We start from the raw sequence: 23,495 nt of genomic DNA, 5'->3' as shown, positions 1-23,495 counted from the left end.
GAAGGCGGAAAGGCAGCTCCAGGCCGAAGAGGCAGCTCCTACCGGAGCAAAGGTGGTATCCGCAGCCAGGGGAAGGAAGGCGCATTCTTGCATGAATCTTTGTGCATCAGGCCTCTAGTATACTGATAATTAAAATGTGTGCTAGGGTGCGTGCCACTTTCATGTAAACGCAAGAGCAAGCTTACACATTTTGGAGTCTGGACAGAGGGAAGTATTCCATCACCAGGCTAGAGTAGAAACTCTTTAGGAAAAAAGTCAGATAATCGGTTCAGACCGGCAATGTGTTTACCTATTTGGGAAAAACACAAATTTATAAATTCCCCAAACTATAATGGGGTCCCTTGTGTGCTGGCAATATGCTCATATCATGGATGTGAAAAAGAAATTCCAAAAGGGTTTTGGACTCACAATGGGATGTTACAAAGCAAAGGTAGTGCTCATCCCTCTCCTATATGAAACTGGTTTATTTCCAGGGAGAAAAAAATATTGTATAGGCAATGAACACTTCGGGATCAGCGAATGGAGAGGTCTTTTCCAACTGAGGTAGTCAGAAAAGGCTGCTTGGAAGAGATGGGAGTAGAATTGGGCATTGAAGGATCAAGAGGGTTTAGACAGACTGCAAGGAAAGGTCCAGTAAGGCAAAGACTTCAATGTAGCATATTTGCATATGCAAGTCTAATTCTAAAGGAGAAATAGTATGGAACGCCTAACCTGTCCTTCACCCCACTTCCTTACTAGGCACTCTTTTTCTTCCTTTTTCTGCTAGAAACCTTGAAAGAATAGCTTATATGTAATATTCCATGTGCTTACTTGCATTTACTCTTGACTCCTGTGATCTAGCTTCCCAAACATGTGCACCCCCTCCCACCCCCGGGCTGAAGATGGCCCTGCTGAGGCTTTAAAAGCCCAGCAGTCTATGCCTTTCTCTCCATATCCATTCGATATTGTTGAGGACCCCTATTTCTCCTCCCCAGGCTACCCAGCCCTACTCTTCCCCTGCCATTTAGTATCTAAATTTTAGATGACTCCTCCTTTTCCCCCACCCTCTCCTTCTCCTTGGCCATCCTCTACTATGGGTAGCATCCAGGCTTCTGCTTTTCCCTGACCCTGTATCTACCTTCTTTATGAGTCCCATGCTCAAGTTTTGATTGGAAAGCAGGGAAGAATGAGCAGATGCCAATGGTTCTGTTTTGAGTAGTGATAGCTAAGAGAGTTCACGGTTTGCTTATAAGCAGCAGCAAAGTGGAAGAAAAAAAAAAAGAATTGCACCACGTGGGTGAAAAAAATGTATTTTAATCTTGGTATTTCTCAGCTTGAGATTGGGAAATATGGGTAGAGCTGTCTGGCCACAAATTCACAAATTGGAAATGCATAAACTTTGTATGCTATAGATGAAACCTTTGGTGTGTATGAGACCGCAAAGTGAGAAGAGAAATGGTCTGAGAATAGAACCTTGAGAAATGCCTACATTTTAGGTGAAGAGCCAGGAAAGAACAGAGTACAAGGAAAGAGGCAGGTGCAATGTCAAGGAAACAAAGAGGGGAAATATGCAATAAAATCAAGTGTCAAATGTCCAGAAGTAATAGAAAATGAGCAATAAAAAAGGCCATCCTATTTGATGGTAGGCCGTTGGTGAATTTAATATGCAGCTTAGTGGTATTTGGAAGGTGCTTACATTTTAAATAATACAAGAAAACATGTTTTTCTAATCTACTTAATCCAAGGCTTAAATCCAAAGTGTCTTGATTAACATCAAATAGATATCAAGTTAAATGGTTGTAGTAAGGGAGCAGGCTTCTGGCTCTGAATTCAACATATAACACATTCCATCTACTGAAATTGGAAGTATTCTAGTCCTTTAAAAAGCTGGAATCATTTATTTTAAAGACAAGATGCCAAGCAAAATAGGAATTGTTGCATTGTTATCTAGAAGGTAAGACAAATACATACTCTAGGATCCCTAAATGAACAGTCTGTGACCCTCAAAACCATATCTAAGGAGATCAAATTGATAAATCTTGTTTCCTTGGTTTTCTGTAAATAAGTCAACCGAGCCCTGGCTAATGTGGCTCAGCTGGTTGGGTGTTGCCCTGGGCACTGAAAGGTCACCTATTTGATTCCCTGCCAAGGCACATGCCCAGGTTGTAGGCTCCATACCCTGTAAGGGCGTCCTGAAGGCAGCCGATGAATGTTTTGCTTTCACATTGATGTTTCTCTCTCTCCCTCGCCTTCCTCTCTCTTTAAAGATCAATTAACAAAAAAATAAGTCAACCAGGCCCATATCTTTCCTGCACTCTAACTACAAACAATGTGATTTATAAATGTCTCATTTATCTTTCAGGGGTTCAGTCCATCAGAATTTTGCTGACTTCACTTTTGCAACTGGCAAAGCAGCTGGATTCATATTCACACTAAAAGGAAAAATAGATTCAAATATAGCTATTGATCTTTCCAACAAAGCTTCATTAGCATTCTTACAAAAGCATTTAGGTAAGAAACAAGTATTCTTTCATTCCACAAACCGGATGATTCACAGTACAAAACTGTCTTTTATTAGAGCACTAGCTTCATGTTAACCGTTTCCAGTGGTTTATAATTTAACATAGCAGTCAAATCAGTTTGAAAACTTGAGAAAATTTAGTTTTGCAGCATTACATACTATATATCAGACAGTAAGTCTACCTGTTAGTGCCAATAGTCTTCCTGGTAAGTAAGACTGGTGTGGACTTCCATGTTGAGGATACTGTGCATGTTGCATCCATCCCATCTCATTCAGATGCAGCAGCCGGGCACGGGATACCTTGTCTCCCTGATCAGTACACAGATTATGTAATTTGTGATGCTATGATGCCACCTAGTGGCACTCAGCTGTTCAATACTCTCGAAAGTTTAATGTTTATTAACATTTATATTTTCCAGGACTTCAGAAAGATTTTGATAAATGGGATTATTTGATTGAAGGGAAAGATGATCACCTTATTCCAGGGACCAATGTTGACACAACCAACCACCATGGTGCTCTACAGAACTCTTCAAGTGTAGAGGAATAGAATTTAGATTAAAAGTGCTTTTTAAAAAGTCTTATTTTAAAACTGTTTGAAAGTGTGTGTGTTGTATGGCTATACCATAATAGTGACTGAAATTCGGATTAAATTTTTTCCCTTTAAATATAAAGGGAGACTACATTATGTAAAAATCATACCAGCCTAAATTTTACTTTTTACTAAGTGATCCTTTTTTAGTATCAAGTTAATAACTGTTTTTACATTACATTAATGAACAAGGATATTAAAACAGGCACAATGCCAATAAAAAAATGTTATAAGGACATAACACTCCCTAAAAAAATAAAAAGATATTTTCTTGCCTCTTTTGTTATTATTATTATGAGCAGTAGAATTGTGTTTCAGCAACATGGTAATCTGGGTAGAATTTGGCAGCACTTCCCTTTGCTTTTGGTCATGTTAAGAAAACTTAGATCAAGCAGGTCATAAAGCCATTGTTTTACCACAGTGATACTATACAATTTGATACTATACAATTGAACATGATGACTAAGTGGGGCATGGACAAGGGTAAGATTATTGGAGATAGGCAAGGGCAGCATATTAAAGCAGATTAAAGGAAGTGGGTAATTTGTTTGTATTTGTTTTAATGGTTTATTCCTGGCAGATCCTACTTACGAAAGAAAGGTGCATAAGACAGAGCAGAAATACCAGCTGTATATCACATTCAGTTATTATTCACCAAAGGCAGGGTTAAGAAAGAAAACATTCAGAGTGACTTTTAACTGCTTTATTTTCCAATTATTTTTATTTATTTTTATGTTTTATTATTACTTTTCTAAATATGTTTTTATTGTTACTAATTTTTAGAGAGAGAGAGAGATAGAAACATTGATGAAAGAGAAACATTGATCCGCTGCTTCCTGCATGCCCCCTACTAGGGATTGAGCCAAAAACCTGGGCATGGACCCTGACCTGGAATTGAACCAGTGACCTCTTGGTGCATAGGACAATGCTCAACCAAATAGGTCACATCGGCTGGTCTTCAATTATTTTTATTTAATAAAACTTTTAAATTATATAGGTAGTACTGGAAATAGAATATCACAATAAATGGAGGGAAAAGAATGCCTTAAACATTATGCACTTACTAGAGGCCCGGTGCATGAAATTCGTGTACGGATCCCCTTAGCCCAGCCTGTACCCTCTCCAATTCAGGACCCCTCAGGGGATGTCTGCCGGCCTGGTCGCCCCTCACTGTCCCCCTCTGCCAGCCTGGTCGCCCTCAACAGCCTCCCTGCTGGTCTGGTCGCCCCAACTGTCCCCCTGCCAGCCTGATCGCCCTGCACACCCTGCCCCCCCTTGCTGGCCTGATCACCCCCAGCTGCCCCCCCTGTTGGCCTGGTTGCCCCTCACTGCCCCCCTCTGTCAGCCTGGTCGCCCCACACTGCCCTCTCCCCCCCCTCCCCCCCCCCCCCCCCCCCCCCCCGCTGATCTGGTCGCCCCATGCAGCCTGCTGTTTGGTTATTGTGAAAGCGTCCTGACCATTTGCATATTACCCTTTTATTAGTATAGATATGTTCAGGAGTCAAGGGAAACACTTTTTTTATTTTCCCAAAGGGTATAAAAACTTACACCACTGAGTAGTTAAGTATATTTTGGTCTAAGTATGGCCTTGTTCCTCTGATTTCTTTATAGTTAATTAAGCCTGTGTGAACAGGGATAATCAGTACTTGGTAAGAAGCTTGATTCACTATGACTATTCCATCTCTACCCCTTCTGCCCAGTTATTAAGTAAGTGTTCTGAAATGGCACTTCGGGCCTGTCTTAATGTGTTAAGGTGCACAAAGACCCATTTTGAGAAATTTGGTTTCTCCTATCCTATATAGCCATTCAGATTTAAAATGTTTCAATTCCTCAGCATGAAACTGCAGGCTTCCTGTAATCTGGCCCTAAAATGCCTTCTCTGACATTTCTCTCAGTAATTCACAACCATGACTCCTACATGTTGAGCCAAACTTGTCTGTTCATTATCTCAGGAACAACCATATACTTATCTACCTCCATTAAGTTAAACGCAAAACCATCTCCGTTTTGCTTTTTGAAATTACACCCAGCTTTTAAGCTTCTCTATTCTCACTATTCCCTTCAAGATTCAAGGTCTGATAATGTTTCCTATGCAAACATCTTTTCCCCACTCTCATGTCGCAAACCCCATTTTAGAAATGGATAACCATTCCAATTGTATGACTGTCCCACTCAATAGCAACTCTTTCAAGTCCTTTGTTGGTGGCATGTGCTGCTGCAGAAAAAAGAAAATATCTGCTGAAAAGATCCAATGAGTTAAGTTTGAAAAAACACAACCCTAGTATAGTGCATACTGAATATCTTTCAGGGAAAAGAAGGAAATACCTATTGAATGCCTACTCCTTTTCAGGTACTTTACATAAATTATTTATAATCCTACCTTATAATAGAGAAACATGCAAATTGACCACACCTCCACTACGCCCACGATTGGGCCGGTGGGAGGCTGGGGGGCAGGACTCCGGGTGGCCTATCCGGCCGTTGAGAAGATCAAGATGGCGGCGCCCAGTCCTCTTAGTTCTGGGGGTCGCTGAGAAGATCATTGCTCCGTGGAGGCGAGACCTGGCTGCCCAGACGCTCCAGGGGGTCCCTGGGGAGATCGGCAAAACAGGGGGCATGGCCAGGCCGGCCCAGCCTCTCCCTGGGGTCCCTGGGGAGATCGGCAACCCGGGGGGGCGTGGCCACCCCGCCCAGCCGCTCCCGGGGGTCCCTGGGGAGATCGGCAATGGGGTGGGGCGTGGCCGGGCCCCAGCAGCTCCCCGGGGGTCCCTGGGGAGATCGTCAACCTGGGGGGCGTGGCCGGGCCCATCCACCCGCTCCCGGGGGTCCCTGGGGAGATCAGCAACACAGGTGGCGTGGCCGGGCCCATCCAGCCTCTCCCAGGGGTCCCTGAGGAGATCGGCACCCCGAGGAGGTGAGGCGGGACTCGCCCAGCCGCTCCCAGGATCCCTGGGAACATTGCAGGCATGTGGTTGCTGAGACCCAGACCAGGCCTCTGGCCACAGATTCATAGCTTTGTGGAGACCTAGGGCAGGGATCTGCCTCATCTGCAGAGAGACAGAGGTTCTGCAGTGCCCCCAAGACGTGGGTGGGCCCAGCCAGGGATCAAGGGGCATGGAAGGACTCCTGGCAGAGGGGCAAGGACCCTCACTCCTGAGGCCGGGGTTGAGGGGTGGTGCCACCTCAGTGGAGGGGTGCTGCACTGCAGGGTACTGGACTGACTGATGTGATTCAGAGAAGCTCCCAGTGCTAATGGGCCTCGCTCAGGCAGCCTTCACACTTCAGAGACAGTGACTCCTGCTCCTGCCTTGACCCAAAAGCAAGCTCGCAACACCCTGCCCCATGGCAGAGCATGCCTAGGCAGTGAGTGGGAAGCCTTCCACCTGCTTCAGAGAAGGGGGGGCAGTAAAGAATGGGGGGAGAGGAAAGAATGTGGAGCATCCGCAATGAAGAGGTGCTTGAGAAAGAGGCTCGGAAGCCTGACTGGAAGGTTTGTTCTGTTTGCTGGGCCGCTGCCCCTTAGGAAGCGCAAAGAGCATGGCTCTGAGGGCTTCCTGTGTGCTGAGTCAAGTTCCATAGCCAACTGGAATTGGCCTCAGTTTCCTGGTCTGTAAAATGGATTAAGCGTGTCCCGGTGCCTTCACTGAGCTTTGATGGCCAATTGAGATACTATATAAAGAAAATGAGGGAAGAAGTGAGAAAGAAAAGGAAGGATGAGCAACACAAAAGAAAGACTGAAAGGAACCTGTAAACCCATTATCACTTAAATAGGGAATATAGTCAACAGTGTTGTAATGATGGTATGATGCCAGGTGGGTACTAGAAATATCGGGGAACACTTTGTAAAGTATATGATTGTCTAACCACTATTCTGTAACTAATATAAAACCTGAAACCAATACAAAATAATGTTGAATGTAAAGAAATAAAAATTGGAGTGAAATTTTTATAAATTTCAAAGTTTAAATAAAAGCTGTAAAGGAAGGAAGGGGAGAATAAAAAGTGTTTTTCATTTTGCCACTTCATTAAAAAGACAGTTGTCTTTATATGGTGCTTTTATACTTTTCTAAGTCATTATCTCATTTTAATTTCCGGGCAACTTAAAGACAAGGTAAGTATTCCCTCCACTATTCAAAGAAAGGAAATCTTGGTGTCTGGTCCTAATGATTCAATCGTCAAGCCCTTATTGTAAAGCAGGGTTAGTAAAATTTTCTGTGCAGGGTCATATCTATACTAATAAAAGCCTTGGGGGTGATCAGGCCAGCAGGGGAGGGTATTTGGGGGCAATCAGGCCCGCAGAGGAGCAGTTAGGGGGCAATCAGGCCAGCAAGGGAGCAGTTAGGGGGCAATCAGGCCAGCAAGGGAGCAGTTAGGGGGCAATCAGGCAGGTAGGTGAGCGGTTAGGAGCCAGCAGTCCCGGATTGTGAGAGGGATGTCCAACTGCAGGTTTAGGCCTGATTCCACAGGGATCGGGCCTAAACCTGCAGTTGGACATCCCCCGAGGGGTCCCATATTAGAGAGGGTGCAAGCTGGGCTGAGGGAAACCCTCCCCAGTGCACGAATTTCGTGCACTGGGCCTCTAGTCTTAAAAATATTGCAAGAAAGGTTTTATTATCCCCATTTCACAGATGAGGAAGATCAAGGCTCAGAGATATTACATAGTCTGCCTAGGTCGCATATATAGTAAGCAGTATATAAGCAGGATCTATTTCCTGATGCTAGGATCTGGACTTTGCATACTACCACTTACAACCATGTTTTTAAAAGCACGGACTTTGATGTTAGATGGGTCCAGTTTGGTCAAGCCTCTAGCTCTTTGACCTTAGGCAAGTTATTCAGCTTCTGTAAAAAGTTCCCATTTTCTCACCTATAAAATATGAACAATATTAATATGCACCTAGAGTTGAGGAGTAAATAAGAAAATGCATTTAAAGTACCAGCCGGGTGACTAAACCCAGAGCTAGCATTTAATGCTGCTCTCTTTCCCAAGCTGAAGCATTGTGGTTCCTTTACTATGGATATTCCAAAATTCTACTTCCTACTTAATGAAAAGAGACCACTACACTTTTAAGGATAAACTTTATTCAAATATTGTGTCATATTAGAATACTCCCAAATTCAAACAGGCAATTAGTCAAATACTTAGACAGAGAAGACAAAGCTTCTGAAACAAAAACAAAAATCCTAAAGGAGTTACAAAACCATCCTCCTAAGTAGCATCATATAATATACTTGTCATAAACCTATAACTTGTTTAAACACTATATTTTAAATAATTTTTTAAAAATATGACCTAATGTGTTAGTAAATTGGTTAGCAAAATAAAGACCCCCCCCCAATCCATATACATTCAGCAATATGACTATAAATACACCGCACAGTCAACCTGAGGTCTATTTGGTTTTCACATATCAAAGTTTCCAAAGCATGTCCATTTCTTGTGATTCAGGCTCTCAATTTGCTCAAACACTCTATTGGTCTGGATGTCACGCCTCTTGTTTAAGAGCAGCTCTGACTGGATCCACAGCTAAATCTATGTTACCTCCAGGCCCCTTTTCTGAGTTTGGGAAAGAAACAGAAAAGCAAGAAAATTACTTACATGGGAGCGACCACCACAAATTTAATGTCCTCTAAAAATGGGGAGGGAGGATGAGTGAGTATTCTAATTACTGCAGAGAATTATCCCTATAAAATGTTTTCTTTTTAGTGTTTTGGTTCTCACACATTACCTATTATCAAATGAAGTTTCTCTAAAATATTATGAAATGGGTATATTTTCTTATTTTGCTAGAATGATGTTAACAAGGCTGGTAGCCAGTTAGTCCATTGTTCTCCTTGACTAGTATGTATTTTTCACATTAAGCCACCAAGAGCTGATTTCATTCATAATCTGCTCAATTCTAAGAACAAGTGTGCTACTTATGAACATGACCCTGCAATGACCAGGAACTCCCTCAAATTGAACTGTACCATGTACATAAAACTAAAAATCCTGAAAGAAATTCCAAGAGACCATTTAACATACATAGATGATTTGAACATATGAGCTAATTAACACTGGAAAAAACCTTTAAACTATGAATTTATCAGATTCAACAATCTAACTTTCAAGGTTAATTCAATCAATAAGCATTTCCTATTTCAAGAATTCCTCTTCTTGGCTATTTATCCTCCTAAGCACATTTAACATTTTAGCTAAAGAGTTGGTTTTTTTTTTTAATTTTTTATTGATTAAGGTATCACATATTTGTCCTCATCCCCCCATTCCCATCCCACACCCCTCCCCACACATGCCCCCACCCCCCTGTTGTCCTTAACCGCTGGTAAGAGTTGTTTTTTATTTTTTTTTTGTCTTTTCTTACTACTGAACGACAAGGAAATTAATTGATAAACCATTTCTGTTTGAGGGTTCAGGGTAATGGTATCTTTAAGATTTGACAATCTGTTTTATAAACAAAAGTTTCTTTTAATGGTGGTATCATCCAGTGTCATGAAGGAAAGATCTTTCCCCGGTGTTTGGACTATATCCCAGCAAAACGAACCCTTGGATTACAACCAGTTCTTCATTGTAGGCACAAAATAATTAAAACCAGAAAGGGAACCATAGATAAACCAGAAAAATGGTAAACAACAAAAAGTAATCCTTTAAAAAGGATCTGATTTTATAGTGAAGAATCACCTCAAGTACATTTTCTGTCCTCCAGTTACTCATTTCTCTGGCCCATCTCCATGGGAGCATTCAACACAGGGAATGAAGTATCCTCTTCCAACAGTTAGCTCCCAAACTCCCACAACTCTGGTGTCTGGTACATTGTTCAAGGGCTGCTTTTCAAACACATTATCCATGGTGAGCCACAGAAGGTTTATTAAAGACTTCATGAAGAGGAATAGTTCTCCTGGATGCTTTCAACGCCTAATAGCATCATGTATGTGATGTCTGTACAGAAATGAATTCATGAGACCTATTCTTATGGTAAAAGAAAATAGCTCCGATAAAAAAAAATTTTAAATGTAATCAAATAGAATCCCAGACCATGGTGACTTAATGTATCACAAAAAAAGCAGTCCTTTGTAAGTTAATGCCTCATGAGATTTAAATTTATCCAAACAGGATAAATTCAAATGCCCAGACATATCATAATGGCAACAGAAATTGCCCACCTTCTAATCTTGAATGAAGAACAAAATATAAAACTGTATGTATAATAAAATAAACTATGTTCAAAATATATAGATGGTATGTTTATATTCCATATAATCATAAAAACTATAAAGGAAAACCACATCGACCAATGTGTTTATCTTTGGATGAATATATTACAGGTGACTGATACTCTCTTCTTTTTAACTTTGGCATTGTCCTCGATTTTCTGCATCAACCATATTTTATAAAGGTCATGGACACCAAACATTTTCAATTTTTAAGTCCCAAAATGAAAATCAAAGAGTAAAACATTAATAACTAGGTTGTCCAAAAGGATATGAGGCATAAAGCCCAGAAACAGTGATTCTGTTATTGCTGTTTTTCATTGTCATTACAATAAAGACCCCCATTATTCCTAAACACAAGGTCTTTGGCAATAGTTATCACCTTTCAAAATGAAGGACAATGCTCTCATTAATTACTATTTCTATAATTCCATACCTCACATGGACTCTTATCCAATTTGGGTATGCCATTCCAGACATTCTCAGGGTTCACTATCTCCTCCATACCATTTGAAAGGTTCAAAACCTACCATAGAAAAAAATGTAATAAATATTGGTAGATTGCAAAAACTGTACCTGATTCTTGTACCACAACAATCCTTTCAAAAATGAAATACCTTAAAAGGCAATAAAATAATTGTATTAAATTTCAAAAAAATAAATTTCAGTCTTATGTTTCAACTCAATGTTACTTTAGTTCAAAAAACATATATTGAACAAGCCTAGAGATCAAAGATGGATAAAATTTAGATCTCAAGAGGTTCAAAATTTAGTGGAGAAACAGAGCTCTAAGCAGTAAATTGCATAACAGATTTCTGCAGCAGGAGATACAGAAATAGACAGAAGACATAAAGCTCTTTGAAGGCAGGGAAAGGGGAGAGATAGAGAAATTTAGAAAATAAAGCAAGTGAATGCTTCCTGGAAGAAGCAATGGTTAAAGTAAATCTTTTAAAGATAAGTGGAAATTAACCAGTTTGGCAGGGGATAGAATACAGGCAAATAGAACTAACTGCATTATTAAATACATCAATCAAAGAAGCCAAGCAGAATCATACATATATGAGAACAAGCAGTTTGATGTTCATCTGATGTAAAGTACAAAACATAAAGGAACAAGACCTAAGGCTGGAGAGGTACATTGACACTTTAACCTGGAGGACTATGTCATGTTGATGAGCTTGACTTTTCTATTCTAGACGAGAGGCTCTCAAATTTTAATGGTATAAGAATGCACAGTCCTGGTCCTACTCCCAGAAGTTCTGAGTCAGCCAGCCAGGGCACAGCCTGGAAACCTACAGTTTATGTAAACACACCAGGTGATTCTGATACAAGTGGTTTTCAGGTCACAGGAGAGACACATTCAAGTGCAAGTCCCCAAGAACTTTGACACACAGGAATGATGTACTCAGATTGGCATTTGACAAACTGCACACTGGTAGTGTGGAGAATTAACTGAAGGAAGGCCAGAAGTGAACCAAATAGGTTATTAGAATAATCTGGTTGTGAAATGAGGGACTTGACAAAGGCAGTGGCAAGAGATCCAAATCGTCTTGTCACATTGGAAGTGGAAAGTGTGGAACCTGGTGATTGATAGAATTTTAGGGGTAAGGAGGAAAGCCTAGCACAATTTCTTGCTAGGATGCTCATCTATGAACTCTTAAAACGATATTTTGCACTGCATCAAAATATGAGGGGGAATGAACAGCTGAACATCTGTTTAACTGCATTTTCTCAGCTTATAAAATTTCCTTAACAGTCTTCAGGTACATTTTGAGATAAAATACTTCAACTGTACTCACCTTTGTGCCTTCTTCAGCTATTTCCAAAATCTCACATTTAGACCATGTATGTCTTGACCACACAACACATTTGGATCCCACAGTAAATCCTTTCAGAGTGTACGTGTTCTCTGGTTGAGCTGCTAGATTGAATAGAGTAATACTGAATGCATACCTCTTCATTCCTTTATATTAGATGCATGAGCAAAGGATTTTCCAAATCTGCCATTGCTATTCCTCTATAATCAATATCGTGTACAATACATGTTCTAAGTCTGTTATCTTTCCTTGGTTTTGTTTAAATTCTATCAGGGTCCCTCCCCATATAATTCCTTACCATTTTCCTCAAAAACTAACAAACACACAAACAAATATCAACAAACAAAAAACCATCACCATGTGTTGTGCTTTTTAAAGGTGTGTGTCTGGCTCCAGCATTAAAAACTACTACAAAAAGCAGGCTATTCTTGTCAGAGGTGGTGTGATCTATGGTTACAACAACCATTTCTATGGCAAAGCAGCATATTGCAAATGAACAGACAATCTTATCACAAAGCTATTACTTACTATTCTGAAATGTAACAATGAAGACTAAAAATCTAGTATAATATTTAAGTAAGTCATCATATATCCACAGGATGGCATACTATGGAATGAAATTATTTTGAAGGCATATTTAAGAGGTGAACACTGTAGGATAGTATGATCTCTAGTTTTTTAAACTCTCCATAAATAAACACACACATATGCAGAAAGACAACAGAAAGGAAGTACACCATGGTGCTAACTGTGGTCATTTCTTGGTGATGCAATTATGGTGATTTTCATTCTCCTGAGAGTCTATTGTTTTCTCTATTTTATACAATAACTCAAGGTGAAAAATATAACAATTATTAAAAAGTTACATTGATTTAAAAAAACAAACAAAAAGTTAGCCATTTCATCTAACTTTGAATCTTATTAAGCAGCCAAGAAAATAGCAGTAATAATAACTTATAGAAAAGTTAATGACAATAAATGTTCTCCAATATTTACTCTTGGCTGTTAACTTTTTTGGTTTGTGTAGGCTCCATAATCTAGCTTTTGTTTAAGGGATTCTAAATGAATGGCAAAGTACCTGCATGAAGCAAAAAGAGTTAAATTTGAAAACTCTGCTGAAATGATCCTTATCATAAATTCATGCCTATAGTAATGTTTGAAAACACACACACACACACACACACACACACACACACACACACAACCCAAACCCACACTTTTTTTAAAAACACCAAAAAATATAACCTCTTTATTTTAAAGGTGTTGTTTTTTGTTTTACCTTTTAGTGTGATTATTTTTTGGAAACACACTTTAAGCATTCTATTTTTAAACAAAAATAAGTCAGCATTTTACCCAGCATATAAAGTATTATTTTACATAAATTTTACAATTTAATTCCCCTATGTTAAAAATACCCTCCAAATCGGATTCTCTTTTCAGGTTTTAATCTGTTCCCCAAAAAAGTTAATTTAAAAATTCAGATAAGAATTTTTTTTTTTCTTTAAGACAAATCCTATCTAATAGAAGAGTAATATGCAAATAGACCATACCTTCGCTACACCCACAAGCCACTCAGGAGTGAATATGCAGATAAACCCAACTAAGATGGCTGAGGCCACGGAGAGCAGGAGGGAGGCTTGGGTTTCCCCGGCAATGGAGGAAGCCAAGCTTTCCACCTGCCCTTGCCGGCCCAGGCCTCCACTTAAGGCTACAAAGTTTCAATTATAGAAGGTAAATAAATCCCTATAGAAATCCACAGAGCAAGCAGAAGGCTTGGCTCCTCTCTAGGCTACAAAGTTTCAATTGTAGAAGATAAATAAAGCCCAGATACCAGGGCCTCAACTTGGGTTGCTAGGGGTGTGGATGGCCTGCAAACCACCACAGGCCCCTCGTCCAGGTTTCCCCATGCCTCACCCTGATCCAGGACACCCTTCAGGGCAAACCAGCTGGCCCCCACCCATGCACCAGGCCTCTATCCTATCTAATAAAAGAGTAATATGCAGCCCTAGCTGGTTTGGCTCAGTGGATAGAGTGTTGGCCTGTGGACTGAAGGGTCCCAGGTTCAATTCCGGCCAAGGGCACATGCCTGGGTTGCAGGCTTGATCCCCCAGTAGGGGGCGTGCAGGAGCCAGCTGATCAATGATTCTCTCTCATCATTGATGTTTCTATCACTCTCTCCCTCTTCCTTCCTCTCTAAAATCAATAAAATATAAAAAAAAGTAATATGCAGATTGACCATCACTCCAACACACAAGATGGCTGCCCCCATGTGGTAAAAAATCCTGCCCTCATGTGGACACAAGATGGCCACCACGAGATGGCCAGCAGGGGAGGGCAGTTGGGAGGGACCAGGCCTGCAAGGGAGGACAGCTGGGAGTAATCAGGCCAGCAGGGGAGAGCAGTTGGGAGGGACCAGGCCTGCAAGGGAGGGAAGTTGGGGGCGACCAGGCCTGCAGGGAAGGGAAGTTGAGGGGGACCCAGGCCTGCATGGGAGAGCAGTTGGGGGGGGACCAGACCTGCAGGAGAGGGCAGTTAGGGGTGACCAGGCCTGGAAGGGAGGGCAGTTAGGGGTGACCAGGCTTGCGGGGAGGGCAGTTAGGGGCAAATAGGCTGGCAGGGGAGCAGTTAGGCATCAATCAGGCTAGCAGGGGAGTGGTTAGGGAGTGATCAGGCTGGCAGGCAGAAGCAGTTAGGGGCAATCAGGAAGGCAGGCAGGTGAGCAGTTGGGAGCCAGCAGTCCTGGATTGTGAGAGGGATGTCCGACTGCCTGTTTAGGCCCGATTCCCCTGGGCAGTCGGACATCCCTCAAGGGGTGTCAGATTGGAAAGGGTGCAGGCTGGGCTGAGGGACACCCCCCTTCTCGTGCACGAATTTCATGCACCGGGCCTCTAGTTAGTAAATAAATAAGAAAGACACCAGGTTAAACCTAAATGAAAGTGAGAGAAAAAAACTCACATACCTGGGACCCCTGGTAAAGCACCGTGTTTCCGCTCATCTCTGGGCTCTTCCTCAGAAAACAGAGACGTCAATGAGGAAATAGCATCTCTGTTTTTATATTCTGTAAATTCTTCTTTATATATAGTCATTTCGATCTGTGTCTTGGGATCACAATCCTTTCCATGTAGATGCAATGGCAACCCAGGTTGGTCATCAAACCATTCCACACAGCTTGACTCTCTCGTGTCCTCAGCACACAGGGATTCTAGGCACAGCTGGGCTGTAGGTAAGTCTAGCTCTGGCTGCTTCTCGGCTTCACAGGTGAGGGGCAGCTGCACTGTGAAGGGCTCCAGGGTGGCCTCTGTGTCACAGACCAGGGGCTCGACGGGAGGCACCAGGCCTGGCTCTTCTTTTTCTTCATCCCCGACGAGGGAATGCTGTAACTCCATGGATTCCAGGTCCACAAATTCTTTTGATTCATCATCAGGAGAAAGCTGCACCTCAAGTGAATTCAGTTCTAGTATCTCCTCTGTTTCATCAGCACAAGGAAATAACACATTCAATCCTGTCATTTGTTCATCATCAAGCTTTGCTTTGTCAACCGAATGGCACTCTACTTTACCTTCCAGGACCTCAGTGACAGTCTTATCTTTGCATGGGTTTTCAAAAGCTTCAAAAACGGTATCAGTTTTGGGATCATGGAATTTATTTGGTTTGATTTCAATCATGTTTAAGTCTTTCTCATTTCTTACAGAGAGCTCACCTATCTGTGGTTCCACATACAATGTTTCGTCTTGTCCGGCCTTACTACATGGTTTCTTAAGTCTGACATCAGGACCTGGGGATCTAAGAGCTCCCTTTATCCCTGGGACATATTTTTCATAGGGAAGATCACTGTTTCTAATACCAATCTGAGAATACCTTTTCATTTTCTCATTAATACTTTCGCCTTTGATTTTCAAGTCAACAATTGCTAAAGGGATATCACAAATATCCTTTTTTATTTCTAAGATTGTTATCTCCAACACATCTTCTGTTACTATTTCATAAAAAACATCATTTCCCTCTTGAGGGCACATGCCCTCTGAAACGTGAAATCCCAAGAGACAACAGGGAAAGGCTTGCATGGGAATCACCATAAGTTCAGAAGGAATGGTCCAGAGGGATTTGGGGTCCACGCAGTCTTCCATGTTCCCGAAGTCCACAAGCCTGACAGACACAAAAGAATCTTTGCCAATATTGGTGATAAGTGCCCTATAGAAGCGCCCATCTTCTCTGTATCTCACTATGCAAGGATCTCCAATATGAGGACATGAGATACAACTTCTCCAATCTGTTGTCCGTTCTCCAGCAGTTTGTAGTCTTCCTTCTAAATACTGAAGTTTCTCAGTATCAGCAAACTGACACCAAAAATATTCAGGTCCATCTACCACAGTGGCATAAGCTCTTATCATTTTCATCTTGGGATCATACCAGTTAAGAAATACCGAAGTGTCACTGTCTGTTTTGTTGGCTGGCTTGGAAAAGGCGCCATTCATTATCTGGATGGAAAATCCTACTTCAGATTTTTCACTGAAAGTATATCTGCTAATCATATCTTCTGCTATGATCCCATGCTCATCAGCAAGAATAACTTCCCATCTGTCTTGGAATTTAACAAATTCACATTTTATGGGAGCCTCGTCTGTCCTTTGAGAAAAGTAACGCATCATTTCTTTACAATTGAGAATCTCAGGAACCCAAAGTCCCTGTAAGGAGCAGTGAATGCACAACCTTGGTAACAGAGCATGAACAAGGTCAAGTTTACCTATCTTGTTAGTAGGAATCATGGAGACGTTGCCATAATCTATAAATTGTACAGAGAGAAGGTCACTGGGTTGTTTTTCCTTGACCACAGCACGATACCATAAGTTGTCGTCTGGGAAAGTGGCACATATTATATCTCCTCTTTGCAAAGGTGGACCTGCATAACATTTGGGCCTCATGCTAACATCATTTAATCTCTCTGAAAGACGACCGAGTTCAGCCTCATCTTCTGTTAGTTGCACATAAAAGTCTGAAAGGTCATTTATATGAGAAACATACACAGTTGTTTTAAAACCAGGCTTTACAGTCTTCTGTGGGAACTCAGAAAATTTTAGAGGCACATCTTTGTTAGAGGAATCTCCTCTTTTTCTCTCTAAAGGAGTGACTTCCAGTTCCACGACTTTCCTTTCTTCCTTCTTTTCTAATAATGAAGACACTTCACTCTTTTTGTTCCCCGCAGAGTTTCGATGTTGAGGGATTACGTATGTCTTTGTTGAAGTTTGTGAAAGTTTGAGGTCCTTACCCGCTGAGCTGCCCTTAGGTTTGTATGATTCTGCCAGGATCTCCATATTGTGTATCTTTTTCTCTCCTGGTTTGCTTAAATATTCCATAGGTGACAACTTCATATTTTTCTTTTTCACATCAAGGGTTTCTGTTGCAGAGAGTACTTCACTTTCTTCTTTTTTTCGTTCCCTACCCTTGTAACCAAGTAACTTCTCATTAATACTAGCATTAATTTGAATACTGTCATCATATAGTTCTATCATCAGTCTTCCATCTGGATCTTTGGCGACAACCACAGCCTTCAATAACTTGCCTAGAATAGTCTCCTGAAACCATGTTGTAACTTCTTCTGTTATATGGTCAGGAATATCAGACAATGAGCATCTAATGCCCTGCATGGGCAAATATAAGACATCACATGCATCACTAGGTATTGAAAGCAGATCATCATTTGTTACCACACGAATGTTACCAAAATCAACAAAAAATACTTTGGTTGGGTCATTTTCTATCATTATCCCCCTACTCCAATTTCTGTCAGTGTACTTAGCAAGGCACATGTCTCCAGGGATCAAGGTTGTTGTTTTTACGTTCAGCAAAGTTTTATTTAATTGTATAATGGAACAGGACAACTCTTCTAAAATATGGGCATTTCTCCCCAACTGGCAATAAAATGTCCAAGGGTCATCAACATGTGTTATAAGCACTGATTCTTCACTTCCAATTTTCATATCATGTGTTGAATAGTAGTAAGAACATAGCTGAACGGGGAACCCCAGCGGCTTCGGAGGTTTGATTGGTCTTGCAAATCCTTTTTCTACCAAAATATGGCTTGCACTCTGAAAGGGTGTTAGCAAATCCACGATATAAAACAGTTCCTTGTCACCTGTTGATGCAGTAGCAAATATTGTGCATTTTAATTCTAGATTGTCTTTCCATGCATTGACTACAAATTCACGGAAAACTTTTATTGCCTTTTCACTCCAAGCAAAAGGATTCTGACCAGTTGGTTCAATTAAGTTATAAAGACTGCACCTAAAAGCCTGAGCCTTCACTTTGAGAAATTCTTCACTAATTGAACAAATAGTCTTCACAGATACCATTTCTTTGTTTCCATAATCTACAAATACTACTTTGACATTCTCTGAAGATTGTGTCCTCCTGATCAGAGCTCTGGACCATTTTCCATTTGCTGTTCGCTTTGCCAAACAAGCGGGGGTGGTTCCCTGGTAAGGAGTAGGGGTATTCTTGCAATAGTCCTGAATATCACACATTAAAGCTTTGAAACCTTGCATGTTCCTGGTCAGTTGGCACCAGAAATAGCCTGGGTTTTTAGCATAAGACACTTTGACTTCCATTGTGCTTCCAACTTTTATCTCTCCTTTACAAGAAGAGCCTGGTCTAATCTCCCAGAAATTCTGTATAAGAGGAGCATAAACAGACATCCTTTTCTCCTTTTCCTGCACAACTAGTCCCATTGAACCATTTGTACCAACTATTGTGTCCGCGAAAGCTTCTGAAACACATGTAGATTTATTATCTCCCTTGGCTTTCTGTTCTACTTCTTCCTTCTTGGCAGAAGATATTTTGTTCTTCTCAGCACTGAAATGGTTTGAAACATGCTCTGGGAAGTGGGTACATCCAGGGATATTTTCCTGTGTTTCAAATTCCTGATACCTGGCATATCCAGCTTGAGCAATTACCTTACCAATGTTTTCTTCCCCTGTTCTTGATTCATCAAGAATCTCCACAACATACTGCTTATCCTGCTTATCAAGGACATGGATGACTAGTTCTTTGTGGAGCACAGTCTTTTTAAAAAAGGAAATTGCCTCCTGGCTCCAGGTTCCTGCCACAGGCCAAATGTCAGCCAGAGTGCACCTCAGAGCCAATCCTGGCAGCCGTCTGAACTGAGGCAGCAGCATCCTCACGTCACACCAGTCCACCTTCTCCGAATTGCCTCGATCAACTAAGAACACATCCACATTCTTGTCGTCCAATCTGGTGACCACGGCCCGATAGTAACCGTTCTCGGTCCATTTCACACAGCAGAGGTCATCAGATTTCGGTTTCAAAACTACCCCATCCAGCTTCCTGGCCGAGGAATAGAAGCTGCACATTCTCTTCATCAGCTTGCTGAAGGTGCCCCTGTGCTTCCTCAACCCGATCCAGAACTCGGAAGGATCTTTAACATACTCGACCTGGGCATCGTAGAAGGCATTGATCTTTAAATGGACAGACCTCAGGGCTGGGAGTGAGAGCTCTTCCTCCACTTCTTCAGCAGGAGACTGACAGTCAAGGGCTGCTTCGGGCTCCTCCTCTTCCTCCTCCTCCTCCTCGTCCTCCTGCTCCTCCTCTTCCTCCTCCTCCTCCTCCTCTGCTCCCGGGCTCTGAAGGAATCTGTCAATCAGGCAACAGGACTGCACCCCAAAGGCACAGTTAAGGTTCATCCCATCTTCTCCATACAGAGTGACGTAATACACGTGCTCAAAGGAACAGTAAAACTCAATCTTTGCATTCACGGCCTGGCCCAGTATCAGTGCCTTCAGGCCACCGACCTGGGACCGAGACCAGCCTCGGCCGCCGTCCCAGAGACCATACAAGGCACAGGGGTAGGTCACCACGGGCATTCGGAAATACTCCGGCAGCAGGTAGCGCAGGCTGCTGCAGCTCACCAGCTCCTTCCTGCCGAAGTCTATGTGAAGCACCTGGGCACAGCGCTGGGGCCGAAAGGTCTCAAGCAAGAGCGCCCTGTACCAATGTCCGTCCAACCCACAGGATGCACACGGAGAGCCCGACTTGTCTGGGCTCTCCTCCTCCCCCTCCCAGGGGGCACTGGTGTAGTTCTCATCCCCGGTCCCCACGGAACCCCGGTAGATGTGGGCCATGCTCTCCGAGAGGCGCCGAATCTCCTGGGAGAAGCTCCGCAGCTGGCAGTGGATGCGGTGGGGGTGGCACACCTGCGTCACCACCATGGGCTCCGTCACGCCCAGCTGCAGCTGCGGGTAGAAGTAATCCAGGCTAGGCTGCTCTTGCTTGGGCAGGACTCGCTGCAAGACGGGGGTCCCGGAGCCCAGGCCCGCCGAGGCCGCCGGCAGGTAGCGTTTGAACAGCGAGCGGAAAAGGCTGTGCGGTACCTGCCTGGCCAGGCCCAGCTCCTGCATCTGCTGGAACAGCGCGGGCACCTCCAGAAAGACCAGGCGGTGGGGCAGAAGCACGTCCAGGACCTGCCCGCGCAGCTCCTTGCCCTGCAGGTTGCTGAGGAAGTCCAGGGCGCTGGCGTGCCAGTGCTGGGGCCTGCCGCCGCCGCCCCCCGCGGGCACCAGGCCGGCCAGCACGCAGCCCAGCACCTCCGAGGGCAGGTGGAAGAACTCGCTGCGCCCGGGCACCAGCGAGCCCGCGCCCGCCGTGACGGTGCGGCCCTCGTCCAGCAGGAAGACGCGGCTGTCCTGGCCCTGCCGGCTGGCCACCCGGCCGCGGTGCCACCGGAGCCCCACCTGCACCAGGCACAGCTCGCCGGGCAGAGCCGAGGCGCCGCCCAGCGCCCACGGGCCTCGCGTGGCCGCCGCTTCCTGGATCTCTTGGCTCAGCCGCAGGTACTCTTCCCGCCGCTCGCCCACCAGCCCCCAGAGCTGCACAGGGATCACCTCAGAATGCACGGCCACGAAGGACACCCTCAGGGCCAGCGAGGCCCCGGGCGTGGGCAGCCCCGGTGTGGAGCACATCTCCGCGGCGCGGCGTGGCTACCGCCTCCGGAGCGGCCGGGGCGGGTCAGGCCCGCGAACCCCCTGCGCCTCGGGAAGGAGCACAACCCAGGCTCTGGACCGAAGCACTGGGAAGACCCCCGGGGCCACCGGAGGCGACGCGCCAATCGCCCAGCCTCCCGGACTCGCACCAACTGGTAAGAAGACCCCGCGGCGTGTCCAACCGTCCACGGTTGAGCCCACGGTTGCGCGGCCGCGCAGGCATTTGCGCGCGCGGCGCCCCGGCTTCCGGCCGCGGGACGTGGAGGGAAGCGGCCCGGCTGGGGTCCGAGCCCAGGGAGGGCTGGTGGCAGGAGGGCAGAAGAGACTTGCAGGGCTGTGCCTGAGGCCAGGATTGGGACACGACCTGCCTCTCCTGAGAGCGCCTTCCACTCTGAGGGACGCAGCGTGAAGGGCTGGCCACGGGCTGCGGGGAGGCCCAGGCCAGAGAGTTGCTTACTCTTAGGTTGTCCAGGGAGAGCTGAGGAGCCCTGTGAGCCAGGTGCAGGCTCGCCATGGGGGGGAGGCAGAAGTGACTCGCCAGCAGCACATTCCTGGGCTTTAGGGCCCCAACACTCACAGGACCCCAGGCGCTCCCTGGCTGGGGGTGCCTATGCGCTTGTGTCCTACCTGGGACCGGGTTTGCTGTGACCTGGAGCAAGTTGCTGACCCTCTTCTGTGAACCCCTTTGATCACCTGAATTGTTACAAGGGTTAAAATATAGTGTGAGCCCTAACCCGTTTGGCTCAGTGGATAGAGTTTCAGCCCAAGGACTGAAAGGTCACATATTAGATCAGTGATGGCGAACCTATGACACGCGTGTCAGCACTGACACGCGTAGCCATTTCTGATGACACGCGGCCGCTGAGGCGGCTGCATGCCGAGGATGAAACATTTGCTGCTCCTGAGGATGAAACATTTGCGAAATAATGTCTTTTCCTCAAAGTGACACACTACCCGAGTTATGCTCAGTTTTTTGGCGAAGTTTGACACACCAAGCTCAAAAGGTTGCCCATCACTGGATTACATTCTGTTCAAGGGCATGTACCTTGGTTGCAGGCTCAACCAATGAACACATGGATGTTTCTCTTTCTCTTAGCCTCCATTCCACTCTCTCTAAAAGTCAATGGAAAAGATAGCCTCCGGTGAGGATAAATTAATTAATAAATAAATAGTATGAGACTCTAGTATATGGATACTTAAATGCTTCCTTCCCCATGCCTATCCAGTGGGAGTTTCTTTGCTGTTTAGGTTGCCTAACTGGCAGCCTAGCTTTTCAGGCATTTATTCTTCATTTACTCCCAGAGCGAGGACAGAACTGGGCTCATAAAAGGAGGTCAAGAGTAAAGGAAGAAACGTGACTTCAAAGTCTTGCTGTATCTCCTGTGGCAGAGGGTCGCTTGGCCAAACTCTTGTTCTTTGTCCCCCACCTAAATCTCATCAAGGGAGTCCTTGGACGACTCCATTTGTCAAGGAGGAGGGAATGGCATGGAGAAGTGCAGACCCTGTAAGTAGCTCCCAGAGATGTCTGCATTGGATTTCTGTTCATTTGCAAAGTTGGAAACATTCATCTTAGTTTCTCCTACTTTTCCATCTCACTCCTTCACATTATGAAATATCATCAGATACAATGTAGATAAAGTCAAGGCATATAACCCTGGTCTATGGGAGTAAAGCTCAGTGTCTCCATCTATACAGATTAGAGGTCTCCCCACTTGTAGAGCCCCCTGGGCTTACTTTGCACTCTTATTTGTGTTGCAATTAGCCATCCCACCAGCTTAAAATCTCCTTTTGGCAAGAACTGTTTCTTGCATTCCTGGAATCTAGCCTGGGGCTGAGGCAGTACATGCAGTACTAGTACTCACAGAATCTACATATATAAAAGCCTAGGCAACCGGGTAACTGGTTGCTATGATGCACACTGACCACCAGGGGGCAGATGTTCAACGCAGGAGCTGCCCCCTGGTGGTCAGTGAGCTCCCACAGTGGGAACGCTGCTCAGCTGCCTGATAGGCACCGGATGGACGAAGGGCTCATGGCTGGCCGCTGCAGCCCGGAGCAGGGGTGGCGCAGTGGGGCTGGGATGAGCAGGAGCAGCAGGCAGGAGCGGCAGGTGGCGTTGGACTGCTGGTTTTGGCCCCATCCCTACAGGCTACATCGAGGGACCCCACCAGTGCATGAATCTGTACACTGGGCCTCTAGTGAATACTAGTAAATGAAAGAATGAATTTGATTTCTCTGAAAAGCTAGACTTTTCAAGTTTACTCACATCACCAAGATGTGAAAAAAATATGCAAATAAAGCTTCAGTACCTTAAAGGAACATGTCATTTCAAAGAACATTCCATTTGAAGAGTTAAGTTTCAAAGTTGTTTTTTTAAACAAACA

The 23,495-nt window shown here is 44.1% G+C and overlaps 2 protein-coding genes across 2 annotated transcripts in view; one reads left to right on the top strand and one right to left on the bottom strand.

The window, feature by feature from the left end:
• Window positions 1–3,368, top strand: part of PLA2G7 (phospholipase A2 group VII) — a 42,128-nt gene extending 38,760 nt beyond the window's left edge. The window contains exons 11-12 of the mRNA XM_054722437.1: window positions 2,342–2,490; window positions 2,920–3,368. Of these exons, the coding sequence (XP_054578412.1) occupies window positions 2,342–2,490; window positions 2,920–3,050 (280 nt within the window). The 3' untranslated portion in view covers window positions 3,051–3,368. The remainder of the gene's footprint in view (window positions 1–2,341; window positions 2,491–2,919) is intronic.
• Window positions 3,369–8,193: 4,825 nt separating this feature from the next.
• TDRD6 (tudor domain containing 6) lies at window positions 8,194–21,245 on the bottom strand. The gene is made up of 4 exons (XM_028127946.2): window positions 15,078–21,245; window positions 12,101–12,219; window positions 10,738–10,827; window positions 8,194–8,649 (listed from the first exon to the last, which is right to left on the bottom strand). The coding sequence occupies exons 1-4, from the start codon at window positions 21,088–21,090 to the stop codon at window positions 8,626–8,628; spliced, it is 6,246 nt and encodes a 2,081-aa protein (XP_027983747.2). The 5' UTR covers window positions 21,091–21,245; the 3' UTR covers window positions 8,194–8,625.
• Between the last annotated feature and the right edge of the window lie 2,250 nt (window positions 21,246–23,495).

Source organism: Eptesicus fuscus, chromosome 10 (assembly GCF_027574615.1).
Source record: "Eptesicus fuscus isolate TK198812 chromosome 10, DD_ASM_mEF_20220401, whole genome shotgun sequence".
In the NCBI taxonomy this organism is placed as follows: Eukaryota; Metazoa; Chordata; class Mammalia; order Chiroptera; family Vespertilionidae; genus Eptesicus; species Eptesicus fuscus.
This window is presented reverse-complemented; position numbering and strand designations above follow the sequence as displayed.